Source organism: Colletotrichum gloeosporioides (genome assembly GCF_011800055.1).
Source record: "Colletotrichum gloeosporioides strain Lc1 chromosome Unknown consensus_91, whole genome shotgun sequence".
NCBI lineage: Eukaryota > Fungi > Ascomycota > Sordariomycetes > Glomerellales > Glomerellaceae > Colletotrichum > Colletotrichum gloeosporioides.
The window spans coordinates 93,958-113,503 of NW_025544736.1; the positions used below are offsets into that span (position 1 = coordinate 93,958).

General features: G+C 54.6%; 5 protein-coding genes across 5 annotated transcripts; all 5 read left to right on the forward strand.

The window, feature by feature from the left end:
- Window positions 1-82: 82 nt before the first annotated feature.
- Window positions 83-5,872, forward strand: GCG54_00008178 (Vacuolar membrane-associated protein iml1; the record flags this gene model as incomplete). The annotated part of the gene is made up of 1 exon (XM_045408150.1): window positions 83-5,872. One exon carries the CDS (start codon window positions 83-85, stop codon window positions 5,870-5,872), a length of 5,790 nt encoding a protein of 1,929 aa, XP_045257884.1.
- Window positions 5,873-7,585: 1,713 nt separating this feature from the next.
- Window positions 7,586-8,113, forward strand: GCG54_00008179 (uncharacterized protein; the record flags this gene model as incomplete). Its single annotated transcript, XM_045408151.1, has 2 exons — window positions 7,586-7,806; window positions 7,879-8,113. 2 exons carry the CDS (start codon window positions 7,586-7,588, stop codon window positions 8,111-8,113), a joined length of 456 nt encoding a protein of 151 aa, XP_045257885.1.
- Window positions 8,114-8,138: 25 nt separating this feature from the next.
- GCG54_00008180 (uncharacterized protein) lies at window positions 8,139-8,567 on the forward strand (the record flags this gene model as incomplete). Its single annotated transcript, XM_045408152.1, has 2 exons — window positions 8,139-8,292; window positions 8,332-8,567. 2 exons carry the CDS (start codon window positions 8,139-8,141, stop codon window positions 8,565-8,567), a joined length of 390 nt encoding a protein of 129 aa, XP_045257886.1.
- Window positions 8,568-10,108: 1,541 nt separating this feature from the next.
- Window positions 10,109-12,988, forward strand: GCG54_00008181 (uncharacterized protein; the record flags this gene model as incomplete). Its single annotated transcript, XM_045408153.1, has 4 exons — window positions 10,109-10,338; window positions 10,393-11,163; window positions 11,212-12,549; window positions 12,607-12,988. The coding sequence occupies 4 exons, from the start codon at window positions 10,109-10,111 to the stop codon at window positions 12,986-12,988; spliced, it is 2,721 nt and encodes a 906-aa protein (XP_045257887.1).
- A 3,735-nt stretch (window positions 12,989-16,723) lies between these two features.
- Window positions 16,724-18,530, forward strand: GCG54_00008182 (Vacuolar calcium ion transporter; the record flags this gene model as incomplete). Its single annotated transcript, XM_045408154.1, has 2 exons — window positions 16,724-18,446; window positions 18,502-18,530. The coding sequence occupies 2 exons, from the start codon at window positions 16,724-16,726 to the stop codon at window positions 18,528-18,530; spliced, it is 1,752 nt and encodes a 583-aa protein (XP_045257888.1).
- Window positions 18,531-19,546: the final 1,016 nt, after the last annotated feature.

A 19,546-nucleotide genomic window follows, 5' to 3' on the forward strand; every position in this document is an offset into this window, starting at 1 on the left:
GCTGCGAAACCGAACCTATACCTCACCTTACACGACGAGTGAAAGCGTTCCGTCACAAGATCTCTACAGATAGACACCCGCTATGCCTCCCCCGCCCCTGCGCAGCGGCGCCTCGATGCGCAAGACGCCAAACTGGCCCTCGCACCTGCGCCAGTTCAGCAGGACCTCCCTCGAACCCCCAGCAACCGCGTCCGCCGCCTCCTCCGTCGAGTCTCCTCGCTCCCCGGACACCGTGTCGAGCGCCTCCACGGTCCGCGGCGACAACTCGAGCAGCTCCGTCAAGCACCGCCGCCTCGAGCGCCGCTGCGTCGTTGGTGTGAACGAGGGCTACTCGCGCGACGAGGTCCTCCTGAGTCCCGAGCTCGTCAAAGGGGAGGTCCGGCCCGGCAGCCTCGTCGCGATCACGGTGATCCGGACGGAGGACGGCAAGACCTCCGTGAAGGACCATGCCGCTGCGGGCGCGAGGGGCGGCTCTGCCAGCTCGGGGGCCGGTCAGGGCGACGGGGCTGCACAGACATCAGACGGCAGCACGGCGGCGGCGGCGCTGGGGAAGAAGTACTTCTTCTTCGCCAAGGAGATGTCCAAGGAGCTCAAGAGCCGGCTGCCGAACGTGGACATTTACGTCGTGAAGCACATCGCGGACGCGTTCGGGATGAAGAAGGGCACGCAGGTGCTGCTCACGCCGGTGGACGCGGACAGCCCCGCGACGGCGGCGTCGCACGTGGAGCTGAGCTTCAAGGACCAGTACCTCTCGCGGTCCGACATGTGGCGGCTCGCGATCGGGGAGCTGACGGAGCGGACGGTGTACAAGGGGCAGAGCATCCTGTTCATGGGCACGATCAAGGCGCAGGTGACGGCGGTGTACGTGGACGGGCGCAAGACGCACTCGGCCTTCTTCACGCGGGACACGCGGCCGATCTTTAGGAGCGAGTCGGCGCGGTACGTGCTGTTCATACAGATGGCGCGGGAGATGTGGGACTTTGACAGCGAGGGGAGCGGGGAGATCCTGTTCAACAAGGTGGTGAACGGGTTCCTGCCCGCGCTGTTCAAGAAGTGGGCGAAGCTCAAGGCGAAGCACCTGGTGAGCATAGTCCTGTTTGCAAGGGTGGAGTACGATACGGGCCTGACGACGGAGCTGGCGGGAACGGTGCATGGGGATTACTACACGGGCACGCAGATCTCGGGGGAGAAGAGGCCGTACAAGGACTTTTACCGGGTTGTGGTGAGCGAGATGGCGAGCGGGGAGTGGACGACGATTTTGTACCAGCTGAAGCGAGAGTTCAACTTCTTCCGGCGGGATATTAGTCTACACCACCAGATGGCAGGGAGCGCGTTTGTGCCGCTAGCAGAGGAGGGGAGGGGCGTCGCGAGTAACCGCGTCAAGGCCGAGAGCAGTCTGGCCATGTACGGGAATTTCCTGGAGGCGATCAATCTCGCGAGCAGCCAGTTCTCGCATGACTACGTCGACCGCGACCTCATGCGGACGGGCATCTCGATCGTTGTCATCAGTCCCGGGCCGGGCGTTTTCGAAGTCGAGTACGAGAGCCTGCGGAGGACGACGGAGGCGCTCGTCGGTAACGGTATCGGCATCGACCTCATCTGCGTGCCGAAGATGCCGCTGCACTCGGTGCCGCTGTTCCGGTACCGGAACCCGCAGACGGCGGGAGACTCGCACGGCTTGTCGCGGACGAGGAGCGTGCGCAGCCGTGAGAGCACGCCGAAGCAGCAGGCCACGCCCGTCATCGGCAGCTACCAGTCGCTCTCGGAGAGCTTGTCGCCGACCAAGGGCCTCGAGCTCGCGCACCGGATCGAGAGGATAGCGAACCCACAGGACGAGTGGTCGTACGCGCTCCCGCAGTGGCTGCACGTGTCGTACTGGACGGGCACGAGCGAGGAGGCGCTGTCGTACCAGGGCATTGCGCTGAGCGTCTCCAAGGAGGAGGAGGAAGAGGAGCAGGGGCGCAACGCGGCGAGCGAGGACTTTGCGATCCGTGCGCGCATGTACGACCTGCAGATGAGGAGCGTGCTCGAGACGAACGAGATCGAGACGACGCCGCTGCAGGCGGATCCGCTGTTCCCTGTGGCGACGACGGAGACCAAAACGTCGCAGAAGGCGAGGCTGGTCGGGGCGGAGGAGATTGCCATGATCCCGCCAAAGAGACACCCCGACGGGCTGGTCGACCATGTGTACGGGTTCCAAAAGTTCGTCCCGGACAGGCTCGTGCGGCCCGGGGAGAAGAGCCTGTGGAAGCAGCTGCAGGAGTACGACGAGACGAGGGCGAAGCTGCCGAGGAGCAGGCGGCCAGCGCCGAGCCGGGCGTCGAGGGACTTGGAGGAGACGACGCGGAGGCAGCTGATGGAGGACGCGGGGCTCTTTGGGACGAGTCTGCCGGAGAAGAAGATTGTGCCGAACCATAGCCTCGCGGCGGTCGCTGCGGGGAGGAAGCTGAGCGTGAATATTGGGGACAGCGAGAAGGCGGAGATTGTGGCCGCTGCGAGGAGGGCGGCGGCGCACCCTCCAACGGCGGCGGCGGCAACGACTACGTCTTCGACGAACTCGTCGACGCCGGATTCGGGCAGTACCGCGGGCAAGACGTCGGGCGCGAGCACGCCATCGAAGGCGCCCAAGTTCATGCGGCAGATCAGCCTGGGTCTTCGCGGTTTCGGCGTGGCGGCGCCCAAGGTCGTGGCGGCGGAGGCGAGTTTCGAGACGGTGGGCGCGCTGACGGAGCAGAGCGTCACGAGCCCGACTACGCCGCTCGTCATGTCCACCATGCCGCGGCCGTCGTCGCCGCAGGTCATCAAGCCCGCCTTGTCGATGACGCCGGGGCTCTTCCGGTCTGACTCAAGGGATACGCTGAAGGATCTGCCGAGCACGCCGAGCATCCCCATCAACATGAAGTCTTCCGGTCGGAGTCAGAGCTCGGTGGCCCAGCAGCACAAGTACGGGTCTGTCCTGCCGCCGTCGTTGGCGAGGAAGGAGATCTTCCTCGAGGACCGCGATCAGCGGCATTCGAACGTTTTCAGGGCGGAGGACGATAACCAGAAGATGTTCAACAGCAAGCTCAGAGCCGGGGCGATGCCGGAGCTGCCGTCTACGCTGTCGCCCACGACGGCCATCTCGCCCTGGCTGACGGTGCTGAACCCGTCGAACCCGGACCGGAACAAGGTCGACGACACGGTGCTGTACAGCCGATGGCAGCACGTGTTCCCGCGGACTTCGGAGATGAAGGTGATGAAGTGGAAGGCGCTGTGCTGTCCCGCCGCGGTGCCGCTGACGACGGAGTACTTCCCCAGCAAGACGCAGTTCGACACTGAGTACCAGCGGCAGCCGTACGTGATTGCGCAGAACGCGGACGACGAGCTCAGCGAGGAGCCCAAGTCGCGGGAGGAGTTTCTGCGCGAGCTCATCAGTCTGCGGTTCTCGCAGGGGTTCCAGGTCGTGATCGGGCCGTCGGTGGCCAAGGCTTTCGGGCAGAGGCTACTGCGGATCGCGGACATTTTCTCGCGGGACCAGGCGATGGAGGACGGGACGAGCATATTTATGAGTGTGGGTAACGTGATTCACCAGCTTTCGTGCGTCAACGGGACCGAGGTGGAGGTGAATATCTACATTCGCAAACCGGCGGCGTCGACGATTGGGAGGAACGCGACCGGTGGGCCGCTGTATCGGCCTGCGATTCGTACGTTGATGGATTCCGGGTACCAGACGCAGGAGGTTGACATCTCGACGCCGAAGCCGGAGAGGAACTGGAACTACATCGATTCCTACCTGGCGGGGCATCACGACGAGATGACGGAGAATCTGAGGTTCTGGAGGGCGAGGTTCGTGTTGATCCCGATGGTGTCTCGGTACTCTGCCGTGCCCAGGAACCAGGCCGGCGACAACGCGGAGGAGGTGCGGTTGGAAGGGATCAGGAGGCTGTCGCTGTCGTGGCAGAAGCATCGGTACCTCCCGCCCTCTGAGAGGCGGTATCAGACTGTGAACACGCGACGGGACCCGAATCCGCTGGATATCGTGTACAAGACGGAGGACCCGTCCGTCGTGATTGCGGCGGAGCTGGACAACCTCCCACTGGTCGAGGGCATGGATGGCAACCGCAGAGGGCAGCTCATTTCATCCAAGGAGCGGTTCCGCAAGTCTGGGTTGAATCTTGCCGCGTTGGCCGAGGCGATCCAACAACCCGTCGAGAGCGGCGGCGTGAAGCTGCAGAACCGACGGTGGCATTTACGACTGCATTACAACTGCTTCATCGGCTCTGACATGACGACGTGGCTCATGGATAACTTTGAAGACCTGGACAGCCGCGAGGAGGCGGAGCAGCTGGGCAAGATGCTCATGGTGGAAACGTACGAGCGGTCCGACGACAAGAAGGACCGCGGGGGCCTATTTGAGCACGTTGAGCGCCGGCATCCCTTCAGAGACGGACAGTATTTCTACTCTATCGCTAGCGAGTACGCCAAGCCACAGCCTGGGTGGTTCAACTCCCGCCGCAAAGACCTCTCGGTCCCGTCCACCCCCATGTCGGAGACGATGCCGCGCGACTCGCCGCGCATCTCCCGGCCCATGTCCATCAACGAGGAAAATTCGCCCAACTCCGGGTCGACCACGCCAACGGCGTCCATCATGTTCAACAACAAGAAGATGCCCAAGGTGGTGCTCAGCAAGGTGATCAAATACGACGTCGACCACCGCAAGCGCTCATACCGCCCGGAGCGCATCGATTTGCACTACGACAGGCTGCACAACCCGGACAACTGCTACCACATCCGCATCGACTGGATGAACGTCACGGCGAAGCTCATCGAGGACGTGGTCGAGGGCTGGGCGCGCGAGGCGGCGACGCACGGGTTGAGGCTCGTCGAGGTGCCCATCAAGGAGGCGTGCTCCATCACGGAGGTCAACCCGTTCCGGCGGCCGTACGTGATCAAGCTCGCGGCGCCGCCGCCGGCGCAGCAGCCCGTGACGTACTACGAGCCCGGGTCGTTCGCGCCGCAGACGGCGCCCGGGAAGCACTTTTACCAGAAGGCGCTGATGCGCCGGCTGGATTTTGTGCTGGACATGGAGGCTGCGGCGGATTTTCCGAGGGACGTGGAGGTGAGCTACAGCTGGGGTCGGCCGGAGTTCAAGTACTCGCAGTACATACACCGGTCGGGCGTGCTGCTGGCGGAGATCACGGACGAGGGAGACTTTTTGGTGCTGGCGAACCGGCTGTTTAGCAACCGCGCGTCGGCGGCAAGGGAGAAGGAGTTGAAGGATATGCGGGAGGCGAGTGCGGCAGGGGGAGGAGGGAATAATGTCGTGGAGAGGGCGGGGCGTATTATCCCTGTCGGGAGCTACACGCCGTTTGGGATCCCGGAGCCGACGCCGATTAGCTCGCCGATGGTGAAGCCCGTGTTCTACGCGGGCGGGTCGCCTGCCTTGAGAGGAGGCGCCGTGAAGGAGGCCGCACCGCCGGCACCGCCGACGGCCGTGGACCCGATCGCGCTGCTGCTCGAGGTGGAGCGGTTCTGCAAGGACGAGAAGGGGCTGGAGGCGTTCTACCGGGAGACGCTGGAGCGGGGCCCGCCGCAGGCGATGACGACGCCCGGGGCGATGCGGCCGACGACGCTGGAGGCGGTGCCGGAGGCGAGCATTCCGAGTCTGAACATGCCGGCGGGGGTGCTCGGGGATCTGGGCGGCGGTGGAGCGGGAGGGGCGATGGGGTTGGTGGGCAGCGAGAGGAGCGGGAGCGTGGGGGGAGGGAGTCCGAGCCCGGGACCGAGGATGATGAGTCCGGCGGACGGGATGAGGTTTTTGAGGAGGGCGAGTGTGCAGGATGGGCTCGGGTTGGGAGGTGGGCCGAGGGGAAGGGAGAGGGAGAGGGATTGAGTGAGAGTGAGGGTGAGGGTGGGCGAAGTCATCCAGACTTGTCTATAGTGTAATCTTTTGAGTGTATGATGAGATTTAGAACATACGTTACGATTTAGATGTCAGTGGTTTGTTTTCTGCTGTGAATTTGCGACTTTCTTTTCTGTACCATGAACCTGAGGCGGAAGTCTCTTTTAAGAAAGATCTGTTCTTCTGTGTCGTCCAATAGCTCAGATCTTGTACCAAGTTCAGCAATAACCAGCATGTCGACGACATGTTTACGTTGGGCACTGGTTGTATTATGCCGATTCTCTGATCGAGGATGAGCCACCAACTTCCGACTTACACAATTGTCGTCTCGCCATCAGTGTCTCACACAACTGTGGGGCCACAATCGCACGCCGCCTCCACGGCATTTCTGTTTGCCAAACTGTTCAAGCTCGCGCGCGATCACTTTTGCCTGATGGATATAGCAACCCAAGAGGCCTTCGGAATCGGAACTTGGTTTCCAAGGTTTCTTGTCTCACTGCATAGGACTAGTCTCTTTGTGTCGTGCGGCCTTGGAGTTTCGTCCCGCTCTCGTCCCCACCCTGTACCCTCAGCCTGCTTCGCGCCAAGGACGGTGAACACCAATCAATATTCTCTGCATCCATTTCCAGCTGCTGACCAACGGCAGTCTCATGAGAATAAGATCAATGGAGACTGACTTGGACGGCATGATACGGTCTTTGAATTGGATTGAAAGGCAAAGTTTTGATCTTGGGCAGTAGGCTGAGTGGTGACACGCGTGCGTGTGTGGGTGTGTAGAGTGTAGATACAGATAGCCAAGCACGGCAGGCCGTAAAGCATGACAATCAGTGGACATCAGAACAGAGGCTTTAAGGCACAAGCAGCTCGTTCCCCTCACACACGTGACATTCTGCATGTAAGCCCAACGAATTTGAGTACCCACAGTTGGAACACGATGCACTTATATACATGGGTGTAGCAAGATTTGACCGCTCGATTTGCAGCGTTTCTTTGTATATCATACAGATTCCAACACGATGCAATCGATATTCGAGGGTATACTCTGCGAAACACGTACCAGCATTCCGTTTCAGCGGGTACATGAGGACTGGGTCACAGGTGTGAGCCATTCTTTCTCCTTGCAGTTTCGTAGTGTGTCAGATGTGCGCGGCCGAACAGATTGCTCATTTTGCAAGTTAGTATCCCAGGGACTCTCTATGAAACGTGGCCTCTCGGAATCCACCGTTGTCACAGTCAACTGGGATTCAAGTTTCTACCGGATTTGTGGTACGGAATTTCCCTTATTAACTTATATCTATCTCCTCCGCGATAGGAGGGTGAGGATTCTCGACAAAAGCCTTGGCGTTTCTCGCATCCGCCAGTGGATAAGCGGTTGTTCAGAACACCACGAAGACTGTTCAGTTACACAGGCTACATCTGATGACGAGATACCAAACTTCCGCGCCATTGACGTATCCCTCAAATGCGTTGCTCCTACACCAAGCAGCGTCAAGTATGTCACCCTCAGCTACGCTTGGGGACGAGTAAGCACGTACCGATTGTTGAAGACCAACGTGCGGGATCTCATGAACACTGGAGGTCTTACTAGAGTTTGGCAAGATATTCCTCGGACGATAAGAGATGCTATTCCGCTGGTCGAAGCTATCGGGGTAAAATTATCCCTGGGTTGACACATTGTGTTTGATCCAAAATGATGTCAACGATATGATCCCTGGCATGAAACACATGGACATGGTCTACGGTGGAGCCTTTTGCACAGTCATTGCTGCAAGTGGCGAAGACGCAAACGCTGGGGTTCCTGGCATGGGAAGTTTACCTCAATATAAACTGTACACCAGCGAAGTCCACCCGGGGATCAAGTTGATGTTGAGTCAGGGGATGGATACACACTTAAAGCGGACTCAGTATTACACACGAGCTTGGACGTGAGTAGCGCATGGCAACCTAAGCCACCACTTATGCTTCGGAAAAGAATAATGATCTTCTGTTCACCATAGATTTCAGGGATACTTCCTGTCTCCTCCACGCATTGGGTTTGACAAACATCAGGTCTACTACCTCTGCCGCTCAAATGCTTGGAGCGAAGAGGAAGAAGAAATACGAGACTGGGGTATATCGAATGATGGCAGCGTGATGCCTATGCTGCAAAGTTATTGGAAGAATATCAAAACCCACATCCACGACGCAATTATGACTATTCTGTTCTACTACACGGATCGGCAATTGTCATAATTACTCATCGGATATTCTCAACGCCATGGACGGCATTTGTCGTACTTTGTCAATCCACTGCAAGTGCAGCTTCTTCCAAGACATGCCTGTTGCGGCTCTCGATCTGTATCTCTTATTTCTTACGACCAACACTCTTGAGCGCCGCCCGGGTTTCCCTAGCTACACATGGGCTGGTTGGCGTGGGTAGGTGTTCTTCGACGACTTCTACACTCTTAAAGGGATGGTGGATCCTGCAATAAAGAAGAGTGATTGGCTCTCCAACCATCCATGGATCATTTGGTACAAATATGAGCCACTGAACGGAGCAGTCTCACTCGTGTGGGATATCAACCAAGAACCCGCTTTCCTCGAGGCGACGGCGGATGACGTAGGGTACCGTAGTAGACGAGTATTCCGACCCGGACGAGTTACTGTTGACCATACTCAATATCCGTACCCGCTTCTGCAATGTTGAACTGCCACAACATACCCCAAAGCCATTCTTTCCAAAGAGGAAATTTTGAGCGAAATCAAAGATTTGGTGCTCAATCTTTTTAATTGAAACGGCGACTATTGTGGCTATGTGCACGGAAACAAAGCTTCCACTGATATCCGCACCGACGACTCGGAACCGATTGAGCTGATCCTATTATCTGAGTGCTGGAAACCAGTTAACGAGAAGGAGAAGTATTCGTTGACAGATATTCACCAAGGCATGGACAGATACCGTATAACTGAAACCTACTCCAAAGATATGTTATAAAGGAAAGAATTTATTCTGGGCCTTGTGGATTCATGGGGACGGCAGTGTAGCGGAGAGAGTTGGTACCGCGCACATCTTTCAATCAGCTATGGAAGAGTCTCTTGAACCGAGGCCAGTTTGAAAAGAAATACTTCTGGGCTGAAAAACGGGGATTGTCGCATCCCTGGACATATAATAGCAATTGAAGGCACCACGCTCTACAACCCTTTGTTGTTTCAGTTGAAATGCAGGCGCACGAGGGTGCAGGACGGGTTTGGACTTCCGAGGACAGGAGGAGAGGAATAGTGGCATAGAAAAAGATTGAACGCCGTGAAAAGTATCAACGGGCGGTGAGAGTAGTCACTTTTGCGACATAATTGTTTGACGACTACGGGACCCTGACTTATTGGTGGAAAAGCTCTACCGAATACTTGGTGACGTCGGTTTAAAGATTTCCCTGGATTATTCCCATGCCTAAAACTCTGTCGTCAGAGTATTATGGTGCGTATGTGTGCGTCGATGAATATTTATAGACTACCGAAGAAATCAGTACCTAGTGAAATTAAGGAGCACCTTTGCCATCATGTCATCCAGCCAGATATCTTATTGATTTGACTTCTTCATGTAGAATAGTGAAGCCCGTCTTTCTTCACCTTTTCGTGCTGACTTCGTTCAGCAGCCGGCGAGATGTTAGCAAATTGCCCGTGGCATCTGTAACCCCCACCACCGCCTGCATAGCGAGTCTAGACAAGACCAATCACCACTTACAGAGTTACGTCTCCGATTTCAATTCAGAGGGGCCTTATCTGCTATTGACAAGGCGGACAGTCCTGCTTGGATCTTTCCAATATTTTATGCGGGGTTATGCGCGAGCTGAGGCAAGGTAATCTACCATCTTGCATGAGGCTGAGTGCCGAGATGCCTTAACTATGACCCTGCACATGGGCCGCAGCGGGGATCCATGTTGGTATTGCCCCTCATTGGAGCGTTCATATACCGATCGCAAGTCCTTCCACAACTGGAGTCAATAGCATCGCCTTTTGCAGCAGGCTGTGTAACAATGTCTCGGCGACTGACTATTCTCAGCAATAGTTGCAGGAATTTTGCCAGCTGGTGTCTTGGCTGCGTCTGTGGCCGAATTAGATCGAAATGGGCGGTGTTGGCTCAATATTTTCTCTTTCTCCGAAGAAATGATATGAGGAAACGAGCCTCTCCATCTACCAACTTCCAGCTCTCCTTCACATGGTCTCCGTGCTTGCCATCACACAGCCGACATGGCCTCGTCGGGAGAATTTGATGGCGATGACTTTTCCAACAATCTGTTCAGCGATCTTGCTCCCCTTCTCACACTTTTCGGGGAGCAAGTAACCATACAATTCCTGAGTCTAAGTATGGGCTGGGCGGACAACTTTCTCATCGCTATGGGTCCGCTTGGGATTATCACCACCGTCATTAGCGCCATTCGCATCGGCGGCGGTAGGACGCTCAAAACCCTTATTGGGCGGTAGGTTCTATGAAATCGTCGTAACCCAAATACTAACAAAATCCCTTCATAAAGGGCGCGAGAAACTCAGGCTGTTTCGGAACAGGAGCTTCTATCGTCGACATCCTCGAATGTCTGCGAGCTGTGGAATGGCCAGCAGGTTACACGAATAATCGGAGAACCCAAAGAAACATCGACTGTTGTAATCTCGCGGGACGGCACTATTTATACTCTCCGTCGCGCTTATCGAAATGGCCTCATTACGATCAAAAATACCGACAGCAATGCAAGTAGCAGCAGCCACAGGGATGTACACAACAATTATAATAGCAAGAGAAGCACAGGCAATGTTAGTAACAACTCTCAAAGCGATCAGAATGAGGAATACATCGACGACGCGAACTCCGCCTCTTTGGATCTGCCGACCAATCTCACACTCAACACCCGCTCCGCTCCTGCTTCGAAATTAGAATTGTGGTCATGGGCAGCACTTGGAATTGCTCTTCAGACAATTGCACTGGTTTTCCCTGGAATCACAACGCACTATTGGAAGTGGAATAAGGGTGACAGTCCTGTGGCTGCGTACGGCTACCCATGCTTTGTCGTGGGGACCGTAAGCTTGACCATAGGTTTAATATTATGTGGCCACATTATAGAGGGTGCAACAATAGAGACCGACTTCGCCCTTACCAAGGAATCAAAGAGGCAGGGCCTGAAATTCATTTGCTTACAGAAAGCTCTTTCACTCGGCGACCAAGAGTACCCTGCTTGCGCAATAATTCTCGCTCCGACGCATGGTATTCTGACAACCTCACGAAGTAGTTATCTGAACCTCGGTCATGTTTGGTAAGAAAATCATGCTTGATCTGAACCTTGATAATGATTGTTCAATAGGAGCGGAGCTACTCTGTCGACATTTCTCACCATTTCGGGATATGTAGTGCAGTTTGTTGGGCTCCGAGCTCTTCATTGGTCAGCCGCGATTGTCCAGCTTGCTGTAACTATAGCCATGACAGTCGTTCGCGCCTTCGCAAGAAGAAACCTTGCATCTACCCCAACAACATCAGACTTAGGCTTACAGTTGCACTTTATTCCATGGCTTACACAACAACTCAGATTAGAGAGTGAGAAGGGACCTATGTCAAAAGGCGCTCAATCTGGCCTTGGAAAGCTCTTTAAAAGGTTGCGCCACAAAGCAAATCGCGAAGAGGAAGTCGACTCCGAGAGACTCCAGTTCTTCTGCGAGCTTATTTCGGATCATTCCGAAGAAAGTAGCATCAGAATCGACTCGTTGGATGACATACACTTTTCAGCATCTTCCGCTCTTCCAATGAGAGACATGGGAGGCTACATCTGTAGCCAGCTGCTTCAGCGAACGGCAAGGCCCTTGCAGGTATCCTTTGAGTTTCGTACAGGAGACTCAGTTGAGAATGACGAACCCGAGACTCATGGCGCCGCAGAATCGTTGAGAATCCATGCGCAGATCGTCTCTGGCACCCCAAAGACAATGGATACGCCCGAAAAGACTGCCTCAGCAAGGGCTTCAAAAGCGCTATGCAAAGTCATCGAGAAAGTGATGGGGCTTTTGATTGGCAGCGATGAGTTCATTTGGGACGAGCAGATCGAAGCACTCCTCACCGACAAAAAGCGAGAAAGCCCGCTTCGTATTTATTGGGGATTCGACATGCGTGAGGGTCGTGTTTCGGGATTCAGGGAAAAGGAAGCAACTCAAAAGCATGTTCGGGTTGCCTTCCGACGAGCCCTTCCCGATCGCCTGTGGCATCTAGATTCCCAAAGTCGTAGCCAGCTATGGGCAGCCATATCCTTATCACTCTACACTGACGCATACCGATGGTTGTGCGCCGATGGACAAGCTCGCCAGACCAAGCAAACTGCTGATGCTGCTGATCACGATTTCCGACGTATCGTTGGATACGCAGCCAACGCTGAGGTCTCTGAGAAGAAAGCGAAGATTCAGGAATGGCTTACGTGTTCTATTGACACCGGAACATCTTCCATCTTACGAGAGGAGGAAAAAAGGGTTTCGCTGCAGAAAATCATAGACGAAGCTACTGGGAAATCGAACGAGATGACAGCAGGATTAAGACAACCCATGCAACAAAAGGTGTCCCGAAGACCCAAGATCTCCGGGCGCGGAGCAGAAGATATGGCACGAAGGATCAAGCGAGGGGTCTCTAAATCATACCTCGGCGTTTTCCTTTCGTCGTCTGCGTGCGTACTCTGGCTGAAATCTTCTACGAGCTTCTGCTGACTGATTTTGACCCATAGCGATGATTTGAGGGGCTACAAGCAGAGCGAATTCGAAGAGTTCCTGGTCAAGACCCGCCCTAAAGTATCCAAAGGCTTTCAATACGCTCAAGAGCTATTTTCTCTTTTCATTCTCGCCGTGGCCTCAAAGACACACTCAGTCAAAGGCAAAACAGTTAGAAAGGTTCCAGAGGATGGGACGGGTCGAGTGTTCCTGGAGAACTCTATCTTCAAATCGATCGCTGAAATCGTCCTGGAAGAGGAGCTGGCAAAGAGCAAGGATGAAGCGTACACCTTGATCATACCGGCATTTTTCAAGCACAACCTTCTACCAACTCAGCTAACTCAGCCTGACCAGACCTATCGACAAGAGACGGAAAGTGATGAATTCTCACCCTTGTAACGTGCTAAGAGTTTGCTCTTGGGACAGGAAATCAAAGCCAGGCGCAATGACATGGAGAATTTTGAACGGAGACCTAAAACCTTGAGTCCACCATGTCTATCGAATTGGCGGTTTTATGATTGGCGATTTTTTGTTTGAAGGAATCTTCGGGCTCTGCTTTTCAAGTTTACGTCTTCCACTTGATTTCAAGTCTGTTTGCTATGCGTTTGTTTTCGGTATTTCTGGACTATGAGAAACGCTCTGCTTCATTGGATTTTCGACCTTCTTAATATGTTCTCAGTCTCTCCTCCTCACGTTTTGGATTTACTTCTCACATTTTCAGAGTATTCTCCCAAACCTTGGCCTTCAATTTCAACAATTGACCGTCCTTCGGGGGATCAATGTGGCTTCAACAAGCCTTGAAAACCAGTTATAAGAGTGCTATGAGTGTCAAGCATACCGCAAATGTTATGAAATTATCGTCATAGTTCTCCAAGGACTCATACAGGGTCTAGCTAGGTGAATGCCATACCAATTACTGCAGGGTCGCCCGTTAAAGGTGAAGTCTTGGAAAGGCATCTGACTAGAAACCTTTGGGAGGAGGGCCTAGGTTAGAAGGCCAAGCTTAAACGATAACGTTGCTTCTAGAATCTCCCCCAACCAGTGACCAAATTAAACACGGATTATGTGAAGTCAGCTTTGCGGTCTCAACGACGCTGGAGAATTGTGGCGGTGCCAGTAGAATTTGCTGTCTGCCTCGGTGTGGCTTGCGTGAAGCGGGTCCAGAGCGAGCTGCGCCACGATCGGAAACATCCGCAGCTTTGAGTTGTCGGGCTTGGCGTCACATGACCCCATTCCCTCGATCGGGATGCGGGAGGCCAGCAGCCGGCGCCGCCACTTACGCTCAGCAGATTAGAGCCCAAAACCGTGGCGGCTTGGGCAATTGCGGGCGGGAGGAAAATGGCTGGCTATCGAATTTACGCATCTTTTTTAGGCCAAAAAAACCCCAGTCCACCTGACAACAAGCCTTCCCGCGTCTCCGCGAGGCTTGTCGAAACTCTATCCAGGCCATCGGACGGATCTTGCCATTCAAAGGATGAGCTTTCGTCGTGGGCGAGGGCTTGAACGAGGCGATGTCGCGGTATTTGAGTTGGGCTTACGGGAGATGCGCCTTCGCTGTCAAGCTTCGTTTACCCCTGTCCATCCATCGAACTTGTGCCTCGTTCAGGCTTGGGATCCGGTTTGTGCTGATGATGGATATCAGACGAGAAAGCATGTTGTCAGCTTTGCAATGCGTCGACGAGTCGTCGTCCATGACGGTCTGGCCCAAGAGAGGGGGGAAGCGTTGGTGGTGGTGGTGTGTGTGAGAGAAGCTTGTGGCTGGCTACTCGGAAGAGTGCGCGCGTGCTTGTGCTGTGGCTGATGTCATTCTGCATGCAGCCTCGATTTCAGGTGTAGTCGAGACAAAGACCATCAGAGCTCGACGCCACCGTATTCCCATTTTGGGCCGCAGGTTGGGCGACCAGACCAGATCCCAACGGTCGGCATTTGCAGTTTCAATCCTGTGCAGTTGATTCCTTTCGGACAATTCTTGTGTTTAATGAGGCGACTGAGAAAAGAAGCAATAGCCAAGAGAACAGATCGACTTGGCAGGGGATTTGCGAGGTGCTTGAGTGTGCTTGGCCGCGCGGTGTTACGTTCCTTGGCGAAGCTTGTTTTGGGCGGTTTCTGCTGTGGTGAGTGGGATTCGGGGCAAGTGGCGCGTCTTGGCACGTCGCCGGGGGTCTCTGACGACATGCCCTGTTTCTGCTCACTTTCTTCTCTCTTTTTTCCTCCTCTGTTCATCGAAGCTCTCGATTTTCTCCGTGCCCAACTCAATTGCGCGCACAGAAAACAAACACACTCGGGATTCCATCATCCCAAGGAGCAATAGCAGCCAATGGTTCGCAGAGGAGAAAAACATTAAAGCGAAAAGGGGGCTTTAATTGGCGGGCCCCGCTTAAGCGATGGCCTGGCGCAACGGCATTGGATCAGAGGAGAAGACTGGTAGGGAGCGACACGCTTGTTGCACAGAACGGGATAGGCGAAAGTGACGGAGTCGATTCAGGGAAATTAGCGCTGCGCGTCGACGTGGTAGCGCAAGCAGGCCTTCTCTGGCTCTTTGGCACTTTGGTGCACTTTAGAGTGGACTGACGTAGGAGTCTGCAGTCCCCCGTTGTCCCTTGAAACTGGTGGATGGATGGATGGTGGACGAGGGAGGTCCTCTGCACCAGCCAAAGAAAACAATGATGCTCATCGTCCACCGTCCAGGAGTCGATGCTTAATTACTTCTTGGCACCCTTCGTTTTTCATCCCATCCTTTCCCTTCTCTTCCTTTCCCATTTCCCACGGTCACCACTCACCCCTCCGCCCCGGTATCCGTCTAGCTTAGCTTCATAAGCTTTGTTCGCAGCAGCAAGCACCGCACACTGCCCAGCTAAGCCCGACAACATTACGTTTGGCAAGGCAGTCTACGGTACCTACCTACCTTACGGATTACGGATACTGCGCATCTTCCGGACAAGTGAATACCTACCTACCTACCTACCTACTCGCAAGCAACGCACGACTCGCACTCGTTCCAGAGCTTGCCCACTTTTCCGCAGACACAGCCTCAATCTGTCACTCCGAGGGTGCATAGCGCTAGGTTACTACAACCGCCGTCGCGACTAACCAGCACCACCGGTGGCCACCCGATCACATTTTTCGCCTCTGTTTCCTCCATCCGAAGGAGACACAGCCCGAATCGCATCTGCAGGCACACAAACGGCCGACACGTCGCCGTCTACACCGCAGTCCCTTAGCCCCAGTAGACAACGAGTCTTGGCTTGCGCGTCTCATTCTGCTGTGCTGTGTTGGCTTGCCTTCCCGCTTGTCAATCTCACCATCGCCAACCGGAGCCCCGTTTTTGCTCATCTCCGGCCGGCAGCGGGTATTGTCCGATCAATACTACCACCCTTTGCCAAGGAGGCCTCTCCCATCACCGCGCCACGGTATTCTTCGTATATTGCTGTGTACCTGTTGTCGTGTGCTGTCGACACTTTCGACGTTATTCATCCAACCAGGAATTCGGCACAAACCACACCACCAGCATCCCCGACCACTGCTCGGTTCGCGTGTTTCGTCTCAACATTCGGCCGCTGATCTGAAGCGATCTGATCTTTGCCACTACAAACTCCAAAGCAAGCACAGGCGCTCAGCCGGCAACCCGTCGTCAGCATGAACTCCTCAACCTGTAAGTCCGGCACCAAGAATCCCATTGACATCTCCCTTATTACCCGCCCACCCCCGTTCCTATCCCCAGTCACCGTTGCACCCGTCGATACCTTGGCGGAAAAGAAGAAAAGAGACACCATCAAATCATCTCTTACCTAACCCCGTCCTTTCCCCCTCACCCCCATCACGAACTCCTGTCTCTCCCTTTCTTGGCGTCGTCGTCGGTGGGAAGCTATCCCCTTAGACCGCTGCTCTAGACGCCGTAGTCTATCCATCTTCCCCCAATCACCTGTCGCCTCGAGCGCGGATTTGACCAATTCTCGCCTATTCCCCCCGTCGCCTCGCATCCCCTCCCCACATCATTCCCACACCTCACTCCACATCGAAGGTTTCACGTCATCACCCAATCTCACTTAACGAACCGCTCCCTTCACACTCACTCACCTCACCCGTTCTTCTCCAACTTCTCATTGCTGCTCTGCGTCCCGCCCGTCACTAACCATGCCCGACCTCGTCGGCTCAGTCAACCACTTTGACATCAAACGCAAAGCTCACGGCCTCAGCCGCAAGAGCACAGAGCAGACATGGAACCCGTTCCGCCATGTATCCTGGGATAACCGCCCCAGCAAGCGCTCCACTTGGGACGGCGCCAACCTTGAGGCCCAGCGCGAGGTCCCCAGCAGAGCCGCCGAAGACGCAGAGACCGAGGAGCCGATACACCACGTCCAGAGCGAGCCCGCGCCCCGGGACTCCGACACCGTACGCAGCCTGAGCAAGGACACGAGGACAGGGAGCGGCAGCGGCGAGACCATGTTCGAGAACAAGAAGGAGCAGGAGGCAGCGGACACCGGCTTGAGGAATCGAAAGACCGACGCCGCGGGCGCGAACGAGCGCTCACCACCCGACGAGGAGGAGAGGGAGAAGCCCAAGAAGCAAAAGTCCGGCCTCATCCGCCACGTCGAGCCCAAGCAGCCTTTCACCGTCGCCAACCAGCTGCAGAGGACGCTGCTCTGCTCGTGGATCAACATCCTGATCCTCGCCGCCCCGGCCGGCATCGCCATTTCCTACGTCAACGTCAGCAAGATCGCCGTCTTCGTCGTCAACTTCATCGCCATCATCCCCCTCGCCGCCATGCTCGGCTTCGCCACGGAGGAAATCGCCCTGCGCACCGGCGAGTCGCTCGGCGGCCTCCTCAACGCGACCTTCGGCAACGCCGTCGAGCTCATCGTCGCCATCATCGCGCTGGCCGAGAACAAGCCGCTCATCGTACAGACCTCCCTCATCGGCTCCATCCTCTCGAACCTGCTGCTCGTCATGGGCTTCTGCTTCTTCTTCGGCGGCCTGCGCCGCCCGGAGCAGTACTTCAACACCACCGTCGCGCAGACCGCCGCGTCCCTGCTCGCGCTCGCCGTCGCCTCCGTGATTGTCCCCAGCGTCTTCGACAAGAACGACGGCACCAACAACCCGACCCACGTCGCGCAGCTGTCGCGCGGCACCGCCGTCATCCTGCTCATCATCTACGCGTCGTACCTCTTCTTCCAGCTCAAGACGCACTCGGCCGTCTTCAACGAGGAGTCGCAGAAGGTGGCCGCGAAGCCGTGGTCGCGCGGCGGACTCAAGGAGGGCGCGCTTGGCCGTGGCTTGGCTGGTGCCGGCGCGCGCATGGCGCAGACGGGCGTGCGCGACCACGACGAGCGTGCCGAGCTCAGCCGGATTATGATGCAGCGCCCCAAAGAGGGCGAGGACGACGATGACGAGGAGGAGGACCCGCAGCTGCACTTCCTGGTTGCGGTCGGCACGCTCGCGGGTTCGACGGTCCTGATTGCGTTCTGCGCCGAGGCGATGGTTTCTTCGATCGACGCGGTTACGAAGGCTTCTGGCATCAGCGAGGAGTTTGTCGGTCTGATTCTGCTGCCGATTGTGGGCAACGCCGCGGAGCACGCGACGGCTGTGACGGTTGCGATCAAGGACAAGATGGACCTCGCGATTGGTGTGGCGGTCGGCTCGAGTATGCAGGTGGCGCTGTTTTTGATCCCGTTGCTGGTGATCATTGGCTGGGGCATGGGCAAGGACGACATGACGATGAGCTTTGACCTGTTCCAGGTCGCGGTGCTGTTTGTGGCGGTGCTGTTGGTGAACTACCTCATCAGCGACGGCAAGAGTCACTGGCTTGAGGGGTTGCAGCTTATTTGTCTGTATGCCATTATTGCCGTGTGTTCATGGTGTAAGTTTGATCCTCATTCTCATATGGTTGAAATTAGTGCTGACAAGATATACAGGGTACCCCGCCGAGAACGTCGCTGGCTAAGCGTGTTCCATCACCTCTCGTTACGACCGTTATTTTTCATTTTACATCTGGATCCATACAAAAAGAATCCCTGTTCTGAGCGCTGTTACAATTTTTCTTCTTCTCTTCCATTGACCATAATGTCTTGTTCTTGATTCATGTAAAGCACACATGGGATATGTGGCTTTTCTGTTGTACATATAAGATTGTGTGGACGTGCCAGGAACTGTACATTTTGAAGATTCCCACGTCGGCGTGGTTGCAGATCAGGCTGGGGAGGAGAGAAAGAAGCCTGAGGTGGAAACAGGATGATGCTGTGAGATGGCATTGATACCAGATACGAGTGCAGCAAGTTGGCTGAGGCTGAGGCTGACTTGGAATGAAAAGATTGAAATCTTCTGAATCGCGGGTTTGAGTTCAGAGTGAGAAAATGACATGCGACGACTGTGACGACCAATACAGATTTCTGCAGCCGGGAGCGAAGAGCTCTAAAAAGACGCTAATGGGCCTTTTAGTTAGGCTTCGAACTATCTATAGATACCTATATAGGTATATACCTATATAGTCTATAGGTTATAGAGGGGTACCTAGGTAGGTACTAGGTAGGTATAGGTATTAGGTAAAATTTTAATATTTAAGTACTAGGTATATAGGTATAATAGGGACTATAATTTAGGTTCTAGGTAAAAGTCTATTTAATAAATATAATATATTAAAATAAATTTAGAGAAGAGTTAAAGTTTAAATTAAAATATCTAAACTATATAGGAGATAAATTAAACTATTCTATTATATTACTAATTTCTAATAAGGGAAATTTATTATAATCTATTTTATTTATAGTTCTTTAACTATTTAATTACTCTCTTATTCTCTAATTTAATAATAAGAGGGAATATCTATAAACTTATAAACTTTACTATAATATATTTAAGTTTAAAAGTAATATCTAAAAGGTTTAGTTTAGTTTATTATTAAAACTTAAGATTTAGTTATTAGTTTTAATAAGTTTTATATTTAAAAACTTTAATTATATT